Source organism: Electrona antarctica (genome assembly GCF_951216825.1).
Source record: "Electrona antarctica genome assembly, chromosome: 4".
Taxonomy (NCBI): domain Eukaryota; kingdom Metazoa; phylum Chordata; class Actinopteri; order Myctophiformes; family Myctophidae; genus Electrona; species Electrona antarctica.
Window position 1 is genome coordinate 15,688,061 of NC_136809.1, and position 19,420 is coordinate 15,707,480.

General features: G+C 44.6%; 2 protein-coding genes across 2 annotated transcripts; one reads left to right on the top strand and one right to left on the bottom strand.

Moving 5' to 3' along the window:
- Window positions 1–7,274: 7,274 nt before the first annotated feature.
- Window positions 7,275–15,827, bottom strand: LOC306921681 (uncharacterized protein). Its single transcript, XM_079498927.1, has 8 exons — window positions 15,713–15,827; window positions 14,462–14,691; window positions 11,527–13,683; window positions 10,555–10,735; window positions 9,942–10,018; window positions 9,286–9,385; window positions 8,674–8,777; window positions 7,275–7,674 (listed from the first exon to the last, which is right to left on the bottom strand). The coding sequence occupies exons 3-8, from the start codon at window positions 13,540–13,542 to the stop codon at window positions 7,600–7,602; spliced, it is 2,553 nt and encodes an 850-aa protein (XP_079355053.1). The 5' UTR covers window positions 13,543–13,683; window positions 14,462–14,691; window positions 15,713–15,827; the 3' UTR covers window positions 7,275–7,599.
- tmem187 (transmembrane protein 187) lies at window positions 15,583–19,085 on the top strand. The gene is made up of 4 exons (XM_079498278.1): window positions 15,583–15,891; window positions 17,428–17,636; window positions 18,235–18,371; window positions 18,703–19,085. The coding sequence occupies exons 1-4, from the start codon at window positions 15,677–15,679 to the stop codon at window positions 18,937–18,939; spliced, it is 798 nt and encodes a 265-aa protein (XP_079354404.1). The 5' UTR covers window positions 15,583–15,676; the 3' UTR covers window positions 18,940–19,085.
- The last annotated feature ends 335 nt before the right edge of the window (window positions 19,086–19,420 follow it).

Genomic DNA, 19,420 nt, shown 5'->3' on the forward strand with positions numbered 1-19,420 from the left:
CAGTGCTTGCTCTTTGTTATCCACTTAAACCCCGCTATCGCAAAACGGATGTCAGTGTTTGGTACATTTCTTAATTTCACCATGCAGTAAACGTGTATGGACGAATCAGCATCTGTTATCTTTCTCCACTCGTGTATTTTATTTTTTATTTATTTAATTGTCGCTGTCTGTACTGTAGGCCTACTTATACAGTTGGAGGCCTTGCGTGATTTGCGTGATCTGCGCAAAAGGACAGTTAACCCATTTTGGGCGGGAACCCCTTTTGGTGTTTTAAACATTATGTTATAATTTAGCTATTGAAAAATAGCAGATCTACAAGCTCATAGCGCGCCACCGAGTGGCGCGCTACGAGCTTGTAGGTCTGCTATTTTTGAAAAATCGTGAAAATATTTATTTCAGAAAACTGGAGGATTTAGAAGGATTTTTTTAAATTTTGAGGTCAGGCCTAAATGGGTCAAATGATAAGGGACAATATCGGTGGCACCCAACTGTACGTACATACTGCAGATTATCACTCAGTCATTCGTTGGCTGAGGTCAATGTCAACCAAGTACTGGCCTGGTGAACAATGGTGCTGCAGTCCCACTGGGAGTTGGCTGAAAAATGAAAACACAACCAGCCGTGGCATTACTCAGCTGAAGGTCATCGTTTTGGTTCACTTGCACCTGGATAAAGTCCAGTACTCCTTCAAGCCAAGAATTTCACCATATGTATAGTATATGTACTCTCTCCCTCTCTGTGTGTGTGTGTGTGTGTGTGTGTGTGTGTGTGTGTGTGTGTGTGTGTGTGTGTGTGTGTGTGTGTGTGTGTGTGTGTGTGTGTGTGTGTGTGTAAATTACCTATGTACATTATAACGTAACGTACATACCAGTTATGTTTACTTGTTTTGTAGGTTAATGTAATGGTTATTGTATATACTGTAAGCAATGCAACTACAAATTGTACAATTGTGCAATGAGCAATGTGATTGTGATGTCCATATCAAATAAATAAACAAACATAAACATACATACGTACTGTACTGTACACACACACACACACACACACACACACACACACACACACACACACACACACACACACACACACACACACACACACACACACATTAATGACGGGTGACAATCTAGTCTACAGTGTATATTCTTCCCGTTTGGGTCGGGTATTTATTTTGCAACCATACTGTGGGTCCTGAACTCCAGGATACACAACAGCAACAACAGCGTCTCAATGCCCTCTCAATGCTCTGCCTAATAGGAACCCTAAGGAATCCCGCTCATTCCTGAGGTCATGCCTTTGTTTATTGACTGTACTCTTTGACCTGGTCACCGATTGCATGTTCTTAACAGCAGACACACCGTGTCTATCTGCCTATTATAGTCTAAGGGTGAGAGAGAGAGAGAGAGAGAGAGAGAGAGAGAGAGAGAGAGAGAGAGAGAGATAAGAGCGTACAATTGCCTTAATTGCTGTGGATTAGGAGTCCCCCTGGGTAATGTCTCCCATGCAGAGCCCATACTGGTATAGAGGTGAACTCCTAGCTCTCCACTGTCCTCCATGTCTCATTGATGCAGGGCGGGTGGAGTCTCACCGGAGCCTCCTTCTCTCCTCCTCGCTGCGTCTCCTGCCTCCTAAAGGAGACCGTGTTAATGGGGGCAGAGGAGAGAAGTAAACGAGCGCAGAGAGAGAGGCAGAACTTACAGTGCAATTATTTCTCTTACTTTCTTACCTTGCTCCTTTGAGCACCCGCCCCTGCAGTGGTCTCTGCACGGCCCCGCACACACATGCATTAACGCACGCACGCACACACGCACGCACGCACGCACGCACGCACGCACGCACGCACATACACACACACACACACACACACAATTTTGGTGTACGATGTTTTCAAATTATTGTTCGATGTGCCCTCTGTGAACTTTGAGCATGTCCTCCATTGGTCTCAGTCTGCACAGCCCTGCCAAGTACATCTGAACGTCTCTGCATGCATGCTTCCTACTAGGATGACATCATTACAACTATCTCTCTCTCTCTCTCTCTCTCTCTCTCTCTCTGTCTTTAACTGTCTCCCTCACTCTCTCTTTCCATGCTATAGTTTGGATGGCTGGTATTTGCAGTGTGATCCGCACTGAGCTGACACACTTCTCCAAGCGTGCCGACCTAAATAGGGCCTCTGTGCCACCATTACCCATGCATGCTCTGTGCGTTCAGATAACCTCTCAGAGACTGGCTGGTTGTCACAACAGCATCAATGGATCCATGTCAATCTGGAAAATAAGTCAGGGAACTTTTATTTCGTTGCCGTCGGGTGGAAATCATGCATGTCCAAAACCGATTTAAAATAGTGAAATAGCTGATCTATATATAAGCTCACAACACAGCACCTTGCAAGGTGAGGTTGTGAGCTGCAATTTGCACTTCTTGTGTGACACTCTTGTATGATGAAGTAGGTGTTACGTCGCTATATGGTGGTCTTCTAGGCTAGGGGATAAAGGACAATAACAAATATCCAGTGAAAGAATGGATAAAATGAACTCAGTGTTGTATTTAACATGTTTCTGAACAACAGGCAGGGAAAATAACTGGTGAGTGCCAAATTAAAATACCATAAGACCAAAACTCTCTCAGTTGAAAAATGGAAATAACTTAGACTATAGACAATTAAAACAAAGCCTATACTACACTAACAATCAAATAAAAATAAAGAGGGTGTCACTCACACCTAACCTAATGTGTTTAACAGAACATATAACTACGTGATGATAATGTACAGGGAACCCCAGCTCTTTCCTAGTGTCCCTGATAGAAACAATATAGTGAACAGAAGGCTGCCTGAGACACATACAACAGGCCTGCATTTAATTGACACAAAGCCTGTACATCTGCACACACCCAGAGCTGGGACATATAGGCCTGCGATATTCAGAATTTACAGCAAGGGATTGCTTAAAAATAATAAACTAACCAAAAACTAAGCCAAATAAATGCAAACTGAGGGTTTAAACACTTGCAGTAATGTACCGTATCATGATGGTTTAGGACTTTTGGGGTTATTTTATTGACACAAATGAATAAGCCCATTGTTAATAACAGTGACAAGGACTGTGTGTGTCACTGTTATTCACTGTTACCCCTTTTTTTGGGGGGGCCCCTGAGCTTGAGCCTCTTCACGGTCACACGGGCGCTCAAGCTCAAGGGCCCCCCTAGCTCAGGGGCCCCTGGGCCTGGGCCCAACAGGCCCGTTGGATAATCCTCCTGTAGCTGAGTGGGTAGAGAGGAGGACTAGGAAATTAAAGTTTGCCGGTTCGATCCTCAAAGTGGCGGATGATGAGACAGTGGTTCCCGAACTTTCCAGGGTCAGGGCCCACTCGGAAATCTCGAAAGTGTCCGCAGTCCACCAATGTGACCGCTCATGTTACGTAGTCCGATGGTCACTGGTTAACCCACCAGGCCAAGGATTCAACATCATGGATACCATCTTCCTGCTCTAAACCTGCAGTTCTAACCTTTATGAGAGGCTTTTATTGTGATTTGAGTTCCGTTTTCCACAAAAACAAAGCCACACATTGGTTGCAAATGCTTTGGCCGCACTATAAAGAAGGCGATGTAGTGCTATACTGTACTGTACTGTATATCGTTTATGTCGGGCAGAAACCTCTTATCTCCATATATTAATTTCTGTTCATATTCTGTTTTTTCGTAAATGAATGCCCTACTGCCTACTTGATCGTACTGCAGCGTCACACAAAAGTATCAAAAGTAGCAGAACTGCTGCTTTTGCAGTTTTTGAATTAGAATCCTGAAAAAGTAACATATGGACATATGAGTTTTCCGCCTGACAGAGACAATATCTGTGGCACTGTCGATTAAATAATTGGCAGTTTTGTATTTTCTGTTGCTTGTCATGCAACACATTTCCAACTTCCACCGCATATATTTATCTCTGCAGTCCACAGCCCTCGGCACAGAGTGAATGTGGCAGCATCAGCAGTGAACCACTTTCAACCCAGGCATCCCTGTTTTTGCGCACGTCATTATAGGTGAAGAATTTCAAAACTTTTTTTTATTTAAGATTTACCAAAAAGTATAGCAGAAAATAGCGGCTCTAAAGTGCAAGGTCATTTTTTAAATAGGCTGGTTAATTGTTAATGGGATGGCCTGGGTGAATCTATGGAGCTTTGCATGATGCAGACCAGGCCATGATTCCACCCATACAGTCACTGACATACAGTATAGCTGCACATTAGAAATGTCCTCAGGCCATGGTCCGTCGTGCAAGGAAAATAGCCGATCTATAAGCTCACACCACATCACTTTGCGATGCGTTGTGAGCTTGTGGATCGGCTATTTTCCGCATGCGACACCATTGTACGACAAAGTATAAATCAATCCTAAAAAAAAGCCTCTTTCATTTCCTTCCCCCTCGTTCTCATTCGATTCATCCCACCCTCTGCTTCGACTTCCCTATCTCTCTCTGCTCCCTTTTCTTCTCTCTCTCTCTCCCTCTCTCTCTCTCTCTCTCTCTCTCTCTCCTCGTTCTCCCTGGAAGTTAAAGGGGCAGAGGACCATGATTAGAATGCAGAGGAGGAAGGCTCTGCTGCAAATTGAAAACATATTGATTCTCCTCATGCTCACAGGGAGAGAGAGGGCAAGAAACACACAGAGAGAGAGAGAGAGAGAGAGAGGGAGAGAGAGAGAGAGAGAGAGAGAGAGGGAGAGAGAGAGAGAGAGAGAGAGAGAAAGAGAGAAAGAGAGGGGGGGGTTGAGAGGGATAGGCAGAGGGCGAGAGAATAAAAAGTGGTCAGTGGATGGAGAGGGAAAGGTAGTTACCCAGTGCCAGTGGCAACTCAGTGTAGATGTCCAGTTTGTCTGTCTCTCTCTCTCTCTCTCTCTCACACACACACACACACACACACACAGGCACGCACGCACGCACGCACGCACGCACGCACGCACGCACGCACACAAATGCATTCATTTTCATATTAACATCCCAGGGGTTGCAGGCTCTGTGGTCACCATAGTAACGGGGTCAGGACAGTGCCTGCATGAGCTTGTGTGTGTGTGTGAGTGTGTGTGTGAGTGTGGGCACACACACACGCACACATACATGCGCACACACGCGGACACACACACACACACACGTCTGTCATGTCCAGCTGTGGTAGTGCAAGGCCTTGGGACGCCGATGCGAGAGGACAACACAGAACATGTACAGATGTGCTGACTGCTCAGTTTCCATGGGAACAGCCCCCCCCCCCCCCCCCCTCCTCATTGGCTTTGTGAAAGCTTGACAAGCTCTGCTCATACGTCTTAATGTGCCTCCACGCTTTCCTGGTAAAGCTCTCTCTCTCTCTCTGCCATGTCTTCATCTATCTTGGCCTAAGTGCCTGTGTGTGTGTGTGTGTGTGTGTGTGTGTGTGTGTGTGTGTGTGTGCGTGTACTATGCTTGTGAGGGCCAAATGTCCCCACAAGTATAGTAGAATTTTGACCATGGTTGAAAAAACATGTTTTAGGATTAGGCATGAATAGAGGTTAAGTTTAAGGGTTAGGATTCTCCCCATTTTATACTTATTTGCACGGTAATGTCACGCACTGAAAGATATAGGCTACATAGTCTACGAGCTCACTACATCGTGAGCTTGTAGATCTGCAATCCTTTGGCTACTTTTCTGCTATTTTCAAAGGCGTCCTAAAATGTTGATGTCCTCACAAGTATAGTAATACAAATGTTTTTGTGTGTGTGTGTGTGTGTGTGTGTGTGTGTGTGTGTGCGTGCGTGTGTGTGTGTGTGTGTAGGATGGTTATCCTGTTCTTTAATCAAAGATGAGGGTGTGTGTATAGAGAGAGAGGGGGGGGGGGGGCTAAGGGGAGGGGGTTGTTATCAAAGTGAGTGGCTCTCCCTGGAACAAACAGATGCACATGCACCCACATACATAAATCAATACCTATCAACTATCAACAGCGTACCTGCAATTTGTGTGTGTGTGTGTGTGTGTGTGCGTGTGATTGAGACAGAGAGAGGCCTATTGGTGTTGGCTGTCCTTGCTTGGCCACCGTGACTCAGCTGCCATCTTGTGGAGGAACAATGCTATTGCAGACTGTAGCCTGATCATGTGTGTCGTTGTTGAAGACTTGAAGTGTAGTGTGCAGCTATAGTAGCTAAAAACCGGCTTCTTTTGGTAATCTAGTTTTTTCTGATTGTATAGTTTTCGCACATGAATGTCCATAACAATTTTACAGGGATATATAAAGTACAATATCACTACCACCCCCATAATCTGTTCTGTGTTAATAATATGTAGTGTATGGTGTAAAGTAACTATAGTACATTTACTCAAGTACTGTACAGTAACTTAAGTACAATTTTGAGGTATTTGTACTTTACTTGAGTATTTCCAATTTCCAATAGTTTTACTTTTACTCCACTACATTTTCGGATCCAAATATTGTACTTTTACGCCACTACATATATTTGAAAATATAGTAGTTTCTTTGTAGATTTAGATTATTATTACAAAACATTCATTAATTATTCAAATAATTGAAGAAGTAATCGACAGAATAATGGTTAATAAATGAATGTGTAGTTGTGCTGCCCTATATGTCGTTGTGCATGTCTAGTTCTGTTTGTCTTGCTCCCTCTTGGACACTCAGCTGGCCTCGCTGGCACATGTTGACAGTCATTCTCGCCTCTGTTTCCATGACAACCTTATCATCTCTAGACTACTGTCCTGGTGAGTGGGTTGATGTTCCAGAGGCTGAGAGGACTGTTGGACAGAGAGCATTTCCCATAGCATCTGAGACATACACATCTGCAGCCTCTGTCACCTGACCTCACCTGTCCCAATGACACGGTGGCAAGAGACCAGGTCAGGTGACACACATATCCCAACCCTCTCCATCTTTGTCTCTATCCATAACATTGACCTTTTATCAAAACTGTTGATATGTTGTTGTTTTAATGATAATTATGTTAAGGCAAGGGTGCCATTTTTACAGTCTTTGGTATGACCCGGCCAGGGATCGAACCCCGACTTCCCAATTTCAGGGCTGTCACTCTAACCACAAGACATTTTTCAACATTTGGAGAAGATTGGACCAGATTTCATAACCTTTACTCTATTTTCCTGAAATAATTACCAGCTAGAATTATAATAAAGGATTTATTTAAATCAAGAAGTTCAGATATAGGATCATGAGGTTACAAATAACGGTGCTCCGTTCTATTTCAAATAGCCAATCTCTGATTGGCCGACGGACAACTGGACCGACATGCGCAGCCGATTACAGTAATTGCACACTCAGCTTGCGCAAGAAACAAGGTTGTATGTATAGCATAGCATTTAAGATGCCCTGTGAGCAGAATTCAAAGGCTGCCCTCAGAGCAGCAAATTAACATGGTGTATGTATCATATGCAGGGAGGAAGCATCAGTGACACAATGGCTTGTTTCCATTAGTGGTCCTGTGTATTCAATGCATCGAAACATTTAAAGACAAACTGAAACAATATGCAAAAACATATAAACAAGTAGTAGGTTTGATCAGATCTGTGCAGAGTATTATATTTGTTCCCTTGTCCTTCGGTTGAGCTGCTTTCATTTTAGTTTTGTCCTCCCGGGCCTCAGAGCCATCTTGATCTTAACAAGCGGTTTGGGACCGGTGCCTGCATCCTGAGAGAGACAGAGACAAACAGGGCAAGTGAGAGAGACAGAGAGAGAACAAGATAGAGACAGAAGAAGAGAGGGAGAAAGAGAGACAGAGAGAAAGAGAAAGGTAGACACATGGCAGAGTGACTGGATGTATGAGAATTTGATCAATGATCAGAAACCCTGCTAGAGTAAAATGTGGAATGTTAATCTGACTGAAGCATTTTCACCTTGCTATTTTTGAGGGGGGAGGGGGATACATTTAAATTCCCCTTTATTATTTTATATAATAGTTTAATTCAGTTAGTTTGATTGCTATTGCACCCCTAATTAATGATGATGAGCTGTTATTTATTCCAATATTCATTAATGAGCTGTGTCCAAAATAGGGACAGCAGGCTTAATGTCGTTAAAGCAGAGTATAGGAGCCAAAGCTATGAGATTCTGTCCAAAAGCTAGAGCAGCAATTCCCAACCTGTGGGCCGGAGCCCACTGGTGGGCCGTGACGATATTGTAAGTGGACCCAAACTATGTGGGACTATGATTTTAATCATAATATAACATTATATATGTTAAAACATAAATGCCACAGTGATAACCGCTCCAACATGTGACTGTGTGTGTTTGTGTGTCTATGCATTATTATTCCATCCCCTGTGACGTCATGTGGGTCAATATTCAATACATCATCATCAGACATAATCACCATATGTCATCATCAAGGCACCACTCACTTCACACTGGGCATGCTTTTGAGGGGCGCTATCCCCTCCAACGTCTGGCTTTCAACATGTGGCAGCCACAGTGGGCGCCCTTCACACCAGTGTGATTTTTCTTAAAATCTCGAAAAGCGAGTTTTCATTGTGTTACAGATAAAGTATAGTACAGTCCTCCTAGAGGTGTTTATGCTCATTACTCCACTACTGTTTTCGGTGTCTGTTTATATCTTGTAATTCAGTGGAATGAATGTTTGGTTTATTGTAGTGAGATGACTGCAGTATTTCCTGGTTGTCCTCTCCTAACCTGTGATGTCACAGCCATCTGCCCATCAGTGGCTGGGACCCTGTAGAAGACGGATGCAGGAAAGACTTGTAGAAAGGTGGAGGCCAGAGTCAGCGATGACTGATCTGTTTCAGAGAAGCCCATATTATGTCACAGATACCACACCTTTCATTTCACTCCCCTACCTGACACTATGACATTTTTTGGCTCGATGTCACCAAAACTCTGCACCAGAGACACAAGGTAGAAAGTGCTTAAGGGGGATGAAACCGAAGACTGATTTAGTAGTTTGCGATGAGGTCAAAACATGGTAGGCTGCATAAGACTGACCATATAGTACATTGTGATGTAAGCAACACTGCAACTAATCAAATTCATAATGGGGGCACAGCACAGCCATGGCTCCAGACAAAGCAAACTTTGCAAAATTAGTAAAACAAACTACAAAATCAGCCTAGGGTTTCATAACCCTTTTAAGGATTATGGATTGCATACTTGGATTGTTGCTCGTAATGATGCTACTAGGAGTTGTTGTACTTTATACATACTGTAATTTACTCCGGATAATAGTGTTAGTTAGATAAATACTTAAAATGTGCCACAGACAGAAGTGACTGCAGTGGTTAGTCTGACCTTGACGAAAATGGCGTTTCCAAGGTCGCCTGTGCTTCCGCTTTCTGCTCAGCCCGATACGATACTTCTGGACTGAAAAGTCCAAAGCAGACCCTACAATCTGATAGAGAGAGGGACAGTCAGTCAGTCAGTCAGTCAGTCAGTCAGTCGGACAGACAGACAGACAGACAGACAGACAGACAGACAGACAGACAGACAGACAGACAGACAGACAGACAGACAGACAGACAGACAGACAGACAGACAGACAGACAGACAGACAGACAGACAGACAGACAGACAGACAGACAGACAGACAGACAGACAGACAGACAGACAGACAAATGCGCACTTCACTTTAGCCTGGAAACCAGACGAATCTGCTACAGGAAAAATAAATCCCTGGGGAGATTGATATATACGCAGTGATATTAGTCTGGCCATGCCAGGCTATTAATGGGTTAACCACATCACAGATCTACAAGCTCACAACGAATCACGGCATGTTGTGAGCTTGTAGATCAGATATTTTCTGCAAAGATATTTAGTGTAAAGAGAAAAGGGTAGGCGGCCTAGCTAGTATAGACCCCTGGGGAACTTTGGTAAACTATAATAGGGTTTAAGTTGTTAGTCAATAGTCATAAGTGCACAACTTAGTTAACAGCTCAATGACTCACCTTCACTGCAGAGACGTCTGCAAGGAGAAAGGGTTTCACAATCTCCACAGTTTCATAAATGTTTAAAGTCCTGGGTGCTGTTCAGATGAAAGAAAGTATTACTGTTGTGCTTTTGCACTTTAACAGCCTGTAGCTTTACACAAGGCAGTGTTTTACTTATTTTACAATTTTTGCTGTGTTTTACTTAACTCTACTGTTTTATCTCCAGTGGAATACAATTTTACTAACTGTTCAAGTCAGTGTTTTGAATTTCAAGTCAGTGAAAGAGTTCGTAGGACTTGCTAGTGTAGAGACAAAGATCACCCTCCCTGCCCCAGCTTCCCTCCCCGAACACGGGCAAATGTGTTCATATAGCTGCTAAGCTGCTTGCCCCAAGCCGGGTTCACTGGTGGATTCAAGGTTCAAGGCTAGGGTACAGTACTTTACACCCCTGCCACCCGAGGGCTTGGGAAGTTGTGTGTTTTAATAACTTTTACAATATCTGGAGCTGGAAGCATTATGATCATCATTGCAAAAATATTCTATCCCATGTTTAAAGACTTTAGTGTGTAGAGTCCAGACACAGCAGAAATGCAAAAACATGTGTATTGTGTCAAACAAAGTTTAAACTCACACATAGATCCTTCGCCCCTGGACAGAAATGTCACTGGTTTCGGCCCGCCATCAGACCCGGTCACTTCCTGTCTCCTCACGTCTGTTTGGTTCCCTGGGAAAGTAGCCTGTGGATTTGACAGGTTCACATCCTCATAGACAGACTGGTCCTCTGTGCTGTCATGGTTACAGTCAAAAACATCCTGCGAAAAAAGATGCATAAAATAACTAAATTGTGATTAAATGTGAACACTAGGTGTTGGCATTTGACATCCCCTGAGACCGCAAATTATGTCCTTGGGACCACGGCAAACCAATAAGAATACTACTGGAAGTGGAACCTCAAGATGAAGAACAATGTATGTACTTGTAGTTGTAGTAGTTCATCTACAAAATGGTCCGAAAGGCCTTTAGCTTAAAAGGTTTGAGAAGTGGGAGCAATGTCAGCGAATGAGATATGCTGAGGACCCCCTTGAAAACACAACTCAAGGGGCTTTTCCTCTAGTGAAAATTCAAATCAATAAATGCTCTCTGGAGCTTCCGCTCCTCCTACAGCTACAGAAGCGATGCTTTGAGCAATGTACTTACTGTTCCAGCCGGTATTCTGTGGCCGAAGGTGACATTTTGCCGCTGTGTATATGAATTTAAAGCAGATCTACGTATCCCGAGATCTTGTGAGCTTGTAGATTTGCTATTTTCAGTACGGGAAACGTACAATGGAATACTCAATGAATTTATTACAAAAGGACCCCAATCAATGGAAACAAGCCAATAGGCTTTCTTGGATTTATCCTTTTATTACTGTACTTCCCTGTGCTTGTCCATGCAAATTGTTAATAAAGTATTCAATCAATCAATATAAATTAAACCTTGGCTCATAAATGTAACTACCATAGGTGGTTCCCTCGGTCAGTCTTTACTGTATAAATGTGTGCTTGTGTGCACGTGCCTGTGTTATAATAATATTATAAAGAATGATACAAATTAAACTCACCAAAGCCATTTCACCACCCTCCTGCCTTTCTCCGCCCGCCTCCTCTCGCTGCCCTCCAGTTCGCCTCTTGTGTTCTTTTCTGTCCTCCAGTCTATCCACCATCTTCAACATTGGTCTTTGATTGGTTGCTCCATCCAGAAGATCCTCAAACCGATTCTGAATTGACTCGATTCTGATTTCTACGTTCTGCACCTCTCGGGGTTCTTCTAATCGCCTGACTGCCTCCACACTTGTCTTAGTCTTTGGGAGATTGACGGATGCGACGGGGACATCTGTCGTAAGAGAACAGGCCTCTCCGTCTCGTCTCGCTGAGTCCAGGGATTGGGCCTGGGGAGTCTGGATCTCGGTGTGAAGCAGCGCGACTGGTCGCTTTCCGCGAAGGGGCTTCGGAAAGGGTGCAACCCTACCCCCTGTTGATCCTCCTCCAGGCCTGGCCGCCTCCTGACCTAAGGGGGCGCAAGGGATGGATCCCAATGTTGCCCTTTCTCCCAGCTGGGAGGAGTTCTCAGCTACGACAGAGATCACCTTGAAACGTTTCTCTTCCACTTCATCCTCCTTTTTCTTTTCCTTCCCCTTTCCATTTCCCGGGCCTTCCTCCTGTTGATTTGCACTCGATGATGTAACTTTGCTTAAGTTGGACATTTCAACACCTGCCTCCAGCACCGTGAACAGTTTCTGAGGTTTTGGAGGTGGACATGGGCGGAGTAGTGATGGCGAGATCATCTGTCCTGCTTTTGGCGAGGCAGCGCCACACTCTGAGCTTCCGGTCCCCGCCACAGTGTGGCAATCTTTTCCAGGCTTATCATTTGATCCATGGTTGAAGCCCAGACAATGGCCTATGACCTGACACAATTCAGGAGGCCTCTGCTTATTGGATGGAGTGGCGGATATAGCCCCTTTCCCAGGGTCTTCAACATCAAGCTCGTGGTTTAATGTTTTCCCTGCCGTAGGAGAGCTCTGACAGGGAAAAGAGGACCAATATGTATGTAATAAGATATATACCTCTTTCCCAGGACCTGTACACCTTTGGTGTGACCCTGGGCTTTCCTGGGGAGACTTAAGCCAGGGCTTGGGGGGCACCGGGGGAGGCGGTAGAGCTTTTCTTCTCTCCCATTGGACATTGGCAGCGGGAGAGGACCCATCCGATTCCACAGATGAAGTGGAAGAGAAACATTTCAAGCTGATCTCTGTCGTAGCTGAGAACTCCTCCCAGCTGAGTAGTGATGGCGAGATCATCTGTCCTGCTTTTGGCGAGGCAGCGCCACACTCTGAGCTTCCGGTCCCCGCCACAGTGTGGCAATCTTTTCCAGGCTTATCATTTGATCCATGGTTGAAGCCCAGACAATGGCCTATGATCTGACACAATTCAGGAGGCTTCTGCTTATTGGATGGAGTGGCGGCTATAGCCCCTTTCACAGGGTCTTCAACATCAAGCTCGTGGTTTAATGTTTTCCCTGCCGTAGGAGAGTTCTGACAGGGAAAAGAGGACCAATATGGAACCTCTTTCCCAGGACCTGTACACCTTTGGTGTGACCCTGGGCTTTCCTGGGGAGACTTAAGCCAGGGCTTGGGGGGCACCGGGGGAGGCGGTAGAGCTTTTCTTCTCTCCCATTGGACATTGGCAGCGGGAGAGGACCCATCTGATTCCACACTTGGAATTCCCTGTGCTGGATCTGACATTTCTGAGAGATTCACACCATAGCCTCTTCTGGCTAGAGTGAGGGTTGATTTGCAGACCGTGACCTTCATCGTCTTCGTCAGATCGATCTTCCCTATCTGCACTCGCTGTAGAATCGTGAACACCGACTTCCAGAGCCACGCGAAGACCCAAATTCCAAACAGCCGTACATGTCTTGTTTGACCGTGTGCAATCACGGGATGTATCTGATAGACCCAAACTTGCCAGCAAATCTTCTTTGCCCACGTGAGAATGCAAGAGTGCATCAGTGTGTGGTACACATGCGTGTAGGAGCGAGTCTGCCAGGGAGAGTGCACCGATATGGAAGGTAGACACATCTGAGCAGGCCTGAGATCTGTGCATGTCACACATCTGTAGCGGACATTGTTCTGAGATCATCACCATGCATCACTGTGCCTGTGTCCCTGTGTTCGGCGACGATCCGCAGCCAGGTGGAGAAACACGTAGAGGGCCACTGTCTAGAACAAAACAGCACGTCCAACAGAAATAGGGGATGAGACACCAATTAGATTTCACATACTACTGTACGTCGTTATGGACAAACAGAATCATTGTCTTATTTGTGAGCATTCTATGACATATTCTATTGTACATGCTCCTCTATGAAGTGTTCCACCACAACAGACCTTTAGCTAAGACAATGGCACAGAGAGTATAGCATGTCGATATGATCAAATAACGTGTGTAGTTGTGTACAGGGGTAGCTAATTTACAGAATGTACAATAAGGCATAACAATGTATACAGATCAGTTTGTGTCTATATACATTGTGCAATATCGTTTTGAACAATCTATATAGGATTTGTTTCAAGGGCAATAGTTTGTATTATTTGGCAATAATTGTATTAAGTACATGGCAAAAACAAAATCAGCTCAAATCAGTCCCACACATCCTGAGTGTTACTTTAACTCTGAGAGTACAAATGTAACCAAATGGACAATTATGGATCTGTAACTCTACGATTGTACAAATGAAATATCAGATTTAAATTAATATATTTTTTACTGTCCCACTAGTTTGGTCTAAGTACAGCATAGTACGTATACATGGATTCAAGTTCTCAGTCGCCATTTCAGGCACTTGGATTCCATACAAAGCCAGCATGTCTTCTTTGAAAGCATGTCGCACACCGAAAATAGCAGATAAAGCTTGTGAGCTTGTAGATCGGCTATGGTCTCAGGAAATGTCATCCTTTTCAGTCATGAGATTTTATATTTGCTTTAAACATTTCTTACCACTCGGGTCGATCCCTCGACAGGTTCACGATACGTCTTGGTTTGGTGTCTCTTCCTCTCTCTCAACTCTCCTCTCTCTCTGTGTGTCAGTGTTTCTTGCTGGTGGTGCTTTTCTTGAGTTCTGTGTTGTTATTTTGTCCCTCCTCCTCTGCTGTCATCCTGTGGTTTTTCCCCAGCACTCCATGATGCTACAGTCATTCGTTTCAGTTGAACTGACCCAACCTGTTCCTCTACTTTAGAGATAATGTATGAAGCATGCTCCATCGACACATTGTGAGCAAATTCTATTAACTTGTGTAAACATAATGGCCCTCACAAGTATAGTAATACTTGTAAACGCACACGCGCGCGCACACACACACACACACACACACACACACACACACACACACACACACACACACACACACACACACACACACACACACACACACACACACACACACACACACAAACACTTTTTCGCACAGGGACCCCAAACAGCTGGGAAAGTAGAAAAATTCCAAAGAAGTTCCCATGCAGGGCTATTTGAGAATCTCTCTGTGACGAGGCAGACAGAAGTACAGTAGGCTACTGTCCGTTTCACACTTGACACCACACTAAACTTTCTAAATAATATAAATAAAAGAGTTTAGTTCTTGTCGGTACATAACGTGTCATGGGATTTGAGTATAAAGTGAGCTTTAGTTTTAGGCCTTTGAGAGAGATATGTGAATGTGATAGAAGACCATTAAATTTGTGTGTGTGTGTGTGTGTGTGTGTGTGTGTGTGTGTGTGTGTGTGTGTGTGTGTGTGTGTGTCAGGCTCAGGCTATGTAAACATCCTCAACAAGTTCTGGATTAAATTAATTTCGCTCCTATGCCACCAAAATGTGGAACGCCCTACCAACAGTCATTAAGACATGCAAATCCTTCAAAACTCCTTCGAAACCGCTCTCTCTCACACACACACACACACACACACACACACACACACACACACACACACACGCGCACACACACACACGCACACACGCGCGCGCACACACACTTCCCTAGAGCCTAGACCAATGGAAACACTACATTCAACACCATGTGATTATGCATGCGGAACAACAACAAAGTGCCAACCAGAGTCCAGACTCCAAAAACTGTCCTTGTACTACAGATCGATCTAGACCAGACGGCACACGAGCTCTACTAAACATTCCAAAACAAACTATATTGTATATTAATTATGAAGCGGGCTCTGTTGCACGTGTCAGTGGTTTACCTCGCGTGCATCGCCGTCGCGTGCACGTCTCTGTTCGACAGCGTGCACGTGGACGTGGACTACTCTCACTATGCAGAGAGGAGAGTAGAACATCTGCCCAGCTGGCTGGCCATGCCATGCAACTCTCTGATCAACCTGGCATACATCCTGATGGGGATATACTGGCTGTTCATATTTCGGTATGCCTGGCACAGTTGTATTTGTTATAATATTGGGTAGGGGTCCGCCGGGGAGGGGTCTATCGTCTGGTCTACCCCTGTTAACTTACTGAACAAACAGGAGTTGGGAGGAAAAAACAAAACAAAAAAAGTTACTTTCCTTAATCAATCTACCATCAATCAATGACTAGTTGCTAACTAACTTCCTATAGCAGCTGCTATCAACAAATTCTGATTCTGATTGTTTGATTGATTGATTTTATTTCACAGTAATACTGTGAAATGTGTACACTTCAAACGAAAGCACAATTAAGTGACAAGTAAATACAAAAACTGCTACTTTGACGACTAAACTGAAAAGCACTAGACTTGTTTACATAAGGGTCCTCCATTTTCAATTAATCAGAACATTTAAAGACGTACAAATATATACTTTTAGGAAAAACAGGAAATCAAATAAAGTAAAAAAAAAAAAAAAAGAAGGGGGGAAACATGTACAGTATCAGGGAAAAGGGGGGGGGGGGTTCTTTTGAAAGGAAAATGCATGTGGTCTCTGAGGCTTGGGGGCTCTGACTTTTTACAGGGGCCACCCGCGGGCCAGTTTCGAAGTGCAGCCGTCCATAGGTAACCTGACTCCGCCAGATGGGGCAGCAGAGAGTACACTGGGTTTCCCCCAACCCAGTGTACTCTCACTTCGTTGACAATCATTAAGGAAGTATTTAGACAGATACATGGGTATCTTGGTGGTGTAGCGAAACTTGTAGACCAGGCACATTGCCAGATGCCGTCAACCTAAGCCATTCCACCCTATCAAAATGGGCAGGGGTGAACCTGTTTGTTTAGGGAAGTCTGGAGCTGTGCTACCAATAGTAGTAATCATTTCTGTGTAGAGTGTTAGTTCAATCACAGGCCTCCCTGTCTCTCCAGCTCTTTAATAAACAGGTGGGAGCACCCACTTATCAATAGTTCCAATTTTGTCTGCTCATTTCGTTGTGTCATCACTTCCAATTTCACTTGTTTAGTATCCGAGTTCTCTATCCTGATTGGATAAAATTGGTATCCCGACTTGAACATCTATTTTCTGTTTATTAAAGAGCTGGAGAGACTCCTGCTACACTCGACACACTCACAATGCATCAGAGGCGTATCTACAATAAGGCGAGGGCAGGCGGCCGCCTGTCCAAATCCATTTCTGGCCTGGCCAAAATCCATACAATGAGAAAAAAGAGGACAAGACATGAGAACTATTAAAATGGACAGCTGATTGGCCGTTGCGGTAGGGCGCGACCCTCAATCACCCATTGGAATGTAAATGCATGCCTTTCAGCCTTTTGTATCCCACTCGTCTGGCAGGTATATCTCTTTGAAAACCTACGATTGTGCGCGGGGAGACGACAATTAACATATCTTGCCTGGCCAAAACGTAATTCCTGGATACGCCACTGCAATGCATACTGCCATAATATATTTAACACTTAGTTTAACCAAAGAAAATCACTTTCCCTATCCCTTTAAATCATTAATCGCTATTATCTGTATGACCATTAATGGTGACAGCTCTAACGGACAGAAGAGCAGTACTGAGACAGCAGACAGCCGTTATGTGAGAGAGGTGTTCTCCATCATGGCCATCCTGTACGCTCCCATCCAGTGGGCGCGCCTCGCCACCCTGCAGCGACCCCTGGCGGTTCTGGACCAGTGGTTCACCCTGCCCATCTTTGCCTGGGTTCCTGTGTGGAGCCACTTCATAGCCAGCGGTGGAGGAAGTAATCACTTTATTTTACTTAAGTAAAAGAAGTGTAACTCTGAGAACTGAGAGTGTACAAAATGGCACCAATTAGACCAGCGGTTCCAAAACCCTTTTGGCCATGCACCCCCTGTTCTAGCTGACACACCCCCCCACATGGAAATATGAATTGCATAAGCTATATAGAGACATACATTTCCTATTTATCCACATATATGCATTATGCAACCTGAATATAGCATATATATGCAGCATAGGCTATATTCTGCATATACTTGCCATATATTGGCATATGTTAATATATGTAAAATAAAACCATAGCACCACCATTAGCCTTTTCAAGGGGTGCACGCACCACAGTTTGGGAACCATTGAATTAGACCATATTTTGTAGCCTGACATGGCCAGATTAATTTCACTGTGTGGTATTAGTCTGGAAGATTCATTTCCAAAGGGCGGTTGCAAACAGATTAAAATGTCACAGCAAATAAAAGAAAAAAAATCCCACTTTGAATAGTGGGCTCGGATTGGTCACCCACAACTCTTTAAATACAGTGCTTGAGTAAAAAAAAGTTTACGTGGTCTGGCATACTTACTTTTCCGACCTCTGTTTCCAGGCCACGGTCATGTCTGGAGTTGTGGATACCCCCTGCAGGTGGAACTGTTCTCCATCCTCAGCTACAGCTTGGCTCTGCTGCATGAGAATGGCTTCGAGGTGGCTCTGGGCTGTCATGTGGCCTTCACCTTGTTCCAGGCACGGTTATTATATGACACTTTTTGTTTTCACGAATTGTTTAAAGCAAATTTGGTAATTTAGTTTGGTTTTTATGTTTTGAAAAAGGGTTTTATTGTAATACATGGATTAGTCAGGGGCAAGTTTAAACAAGGTCAAATAGTGTTGTGAGCTGTTGTAGACCACCTGGTATTCTTTCTATGAAGATGTTTTTGTCAATGATTGTAGTTTTATAGTTTTATTATAGTTTTATAAGCACACAATAGTTATTATTAATATTATTATTTAAACAAAAGTTTTTCCAATTCTTATTTGGTTTAGTTTTAGTTGACTATAATAAACTGTTTTCCAGGCGGTGCGGGTGCAACTGGCGCACGGAGACGCGCGGTCCCAGAGATACATGCTCCTGGCGGTGCTGTCCTGCGTGGGGTTCGTGGTCCTCAAGCTGCTGGATCACTGGCTGGCCCAGTTTGCGCCTTTTCAACGCGTGACGGGTCACTTCTGGTCCAAGGTGTGCGATGTGTTCCAGTGGCACTACAGCTTCCGTTTCCTGACCAGTCTCACCGAGAGGAGGACACACGCGGACTAGAGCAGTGGTTCTCAACCTTTTGAATGTCAAGGAGGACCCCCAGTTTTGATATTCACTAGGCCGGTCTCCCTTTTGACAGAATGTTTTATCTCTGGGACCTCAATCTTCACTGTAAAGTCCTCCTGTGTTTATTTAACTCTGAGAGTGTGCGGCGGGCACGGTGGCACAGTCGGTAGTGCTGTCGCCTCACAGCTAGAAGGTCCTGGGTTCGATTCCCGCTGGGGAGTCGGGACGCTGTGGGCGTGTTCTCTCCTCCGCATCATCAGTGCCCATACCCGAGCCGGGATTGCCGAAAGGGCCTTTCTGTGTGGAGTTTGCATGTTCTCCCTGTGTCCCCTAGGGTAGGTACCCTCACAAAAAACATGCAGTAAATGGAATCCTGGTCTCTAAACTACCTCCCCTTGGACAGCCGGGGCGCCTGATGGAGGGGAAAGGAACTGGTCGGAATAACATGTTCCTCCCACGCGCTACGTCCAACCGG

Excerpts from the sequence above, each read along its gene's own strand:
- LOC306921681 (XM_079498927.1), bottom strand. The coding sequence starts at position 13,542 with ATGTGTCTACCTTCCATATCGGTGCACTCTCCCTGGCAGACTCGCTCC. Across the intron at positions 10,019-10,554 it reads CAGGGGCGAAGGATCTATGT|CACCCAGGACTTTAAACATT; the intron begins GTGAGTTTAAAC and ends TCATCTGAACAG. Across the intron at positions 7,675-8,673 it reads AGATGGCTGTGACATCACAG|GATGCAGGCACCGGTCCCAA; the intron begins GTTAGGAGAGGA and ends TGTCTCTCTCAG.
- tmem187 (XM_079498278.1), top strand. The coding sequence starts at position 15,677 with ATGAAGCGGGCTCTGTTGCACGTGTCAGTGGTTTACCTCGCGTGCATC. Across the intron at positions 17,637-18,234 it reads CATAGCCAGCGGTGGAGGAA|GCCACGGTCATGTCTGGAGT; the intron begins GTAATCACTTTA and ends CTCTGTTTCCAG. Across the intron at positions 18,372-18,702 it reads TGGCCTTCACCTTGTTCCAG|GCGGTGCGGGTGCAACTGGC; the intron begins GCACGGTTATTA and ends ACTGTTTTCCAG.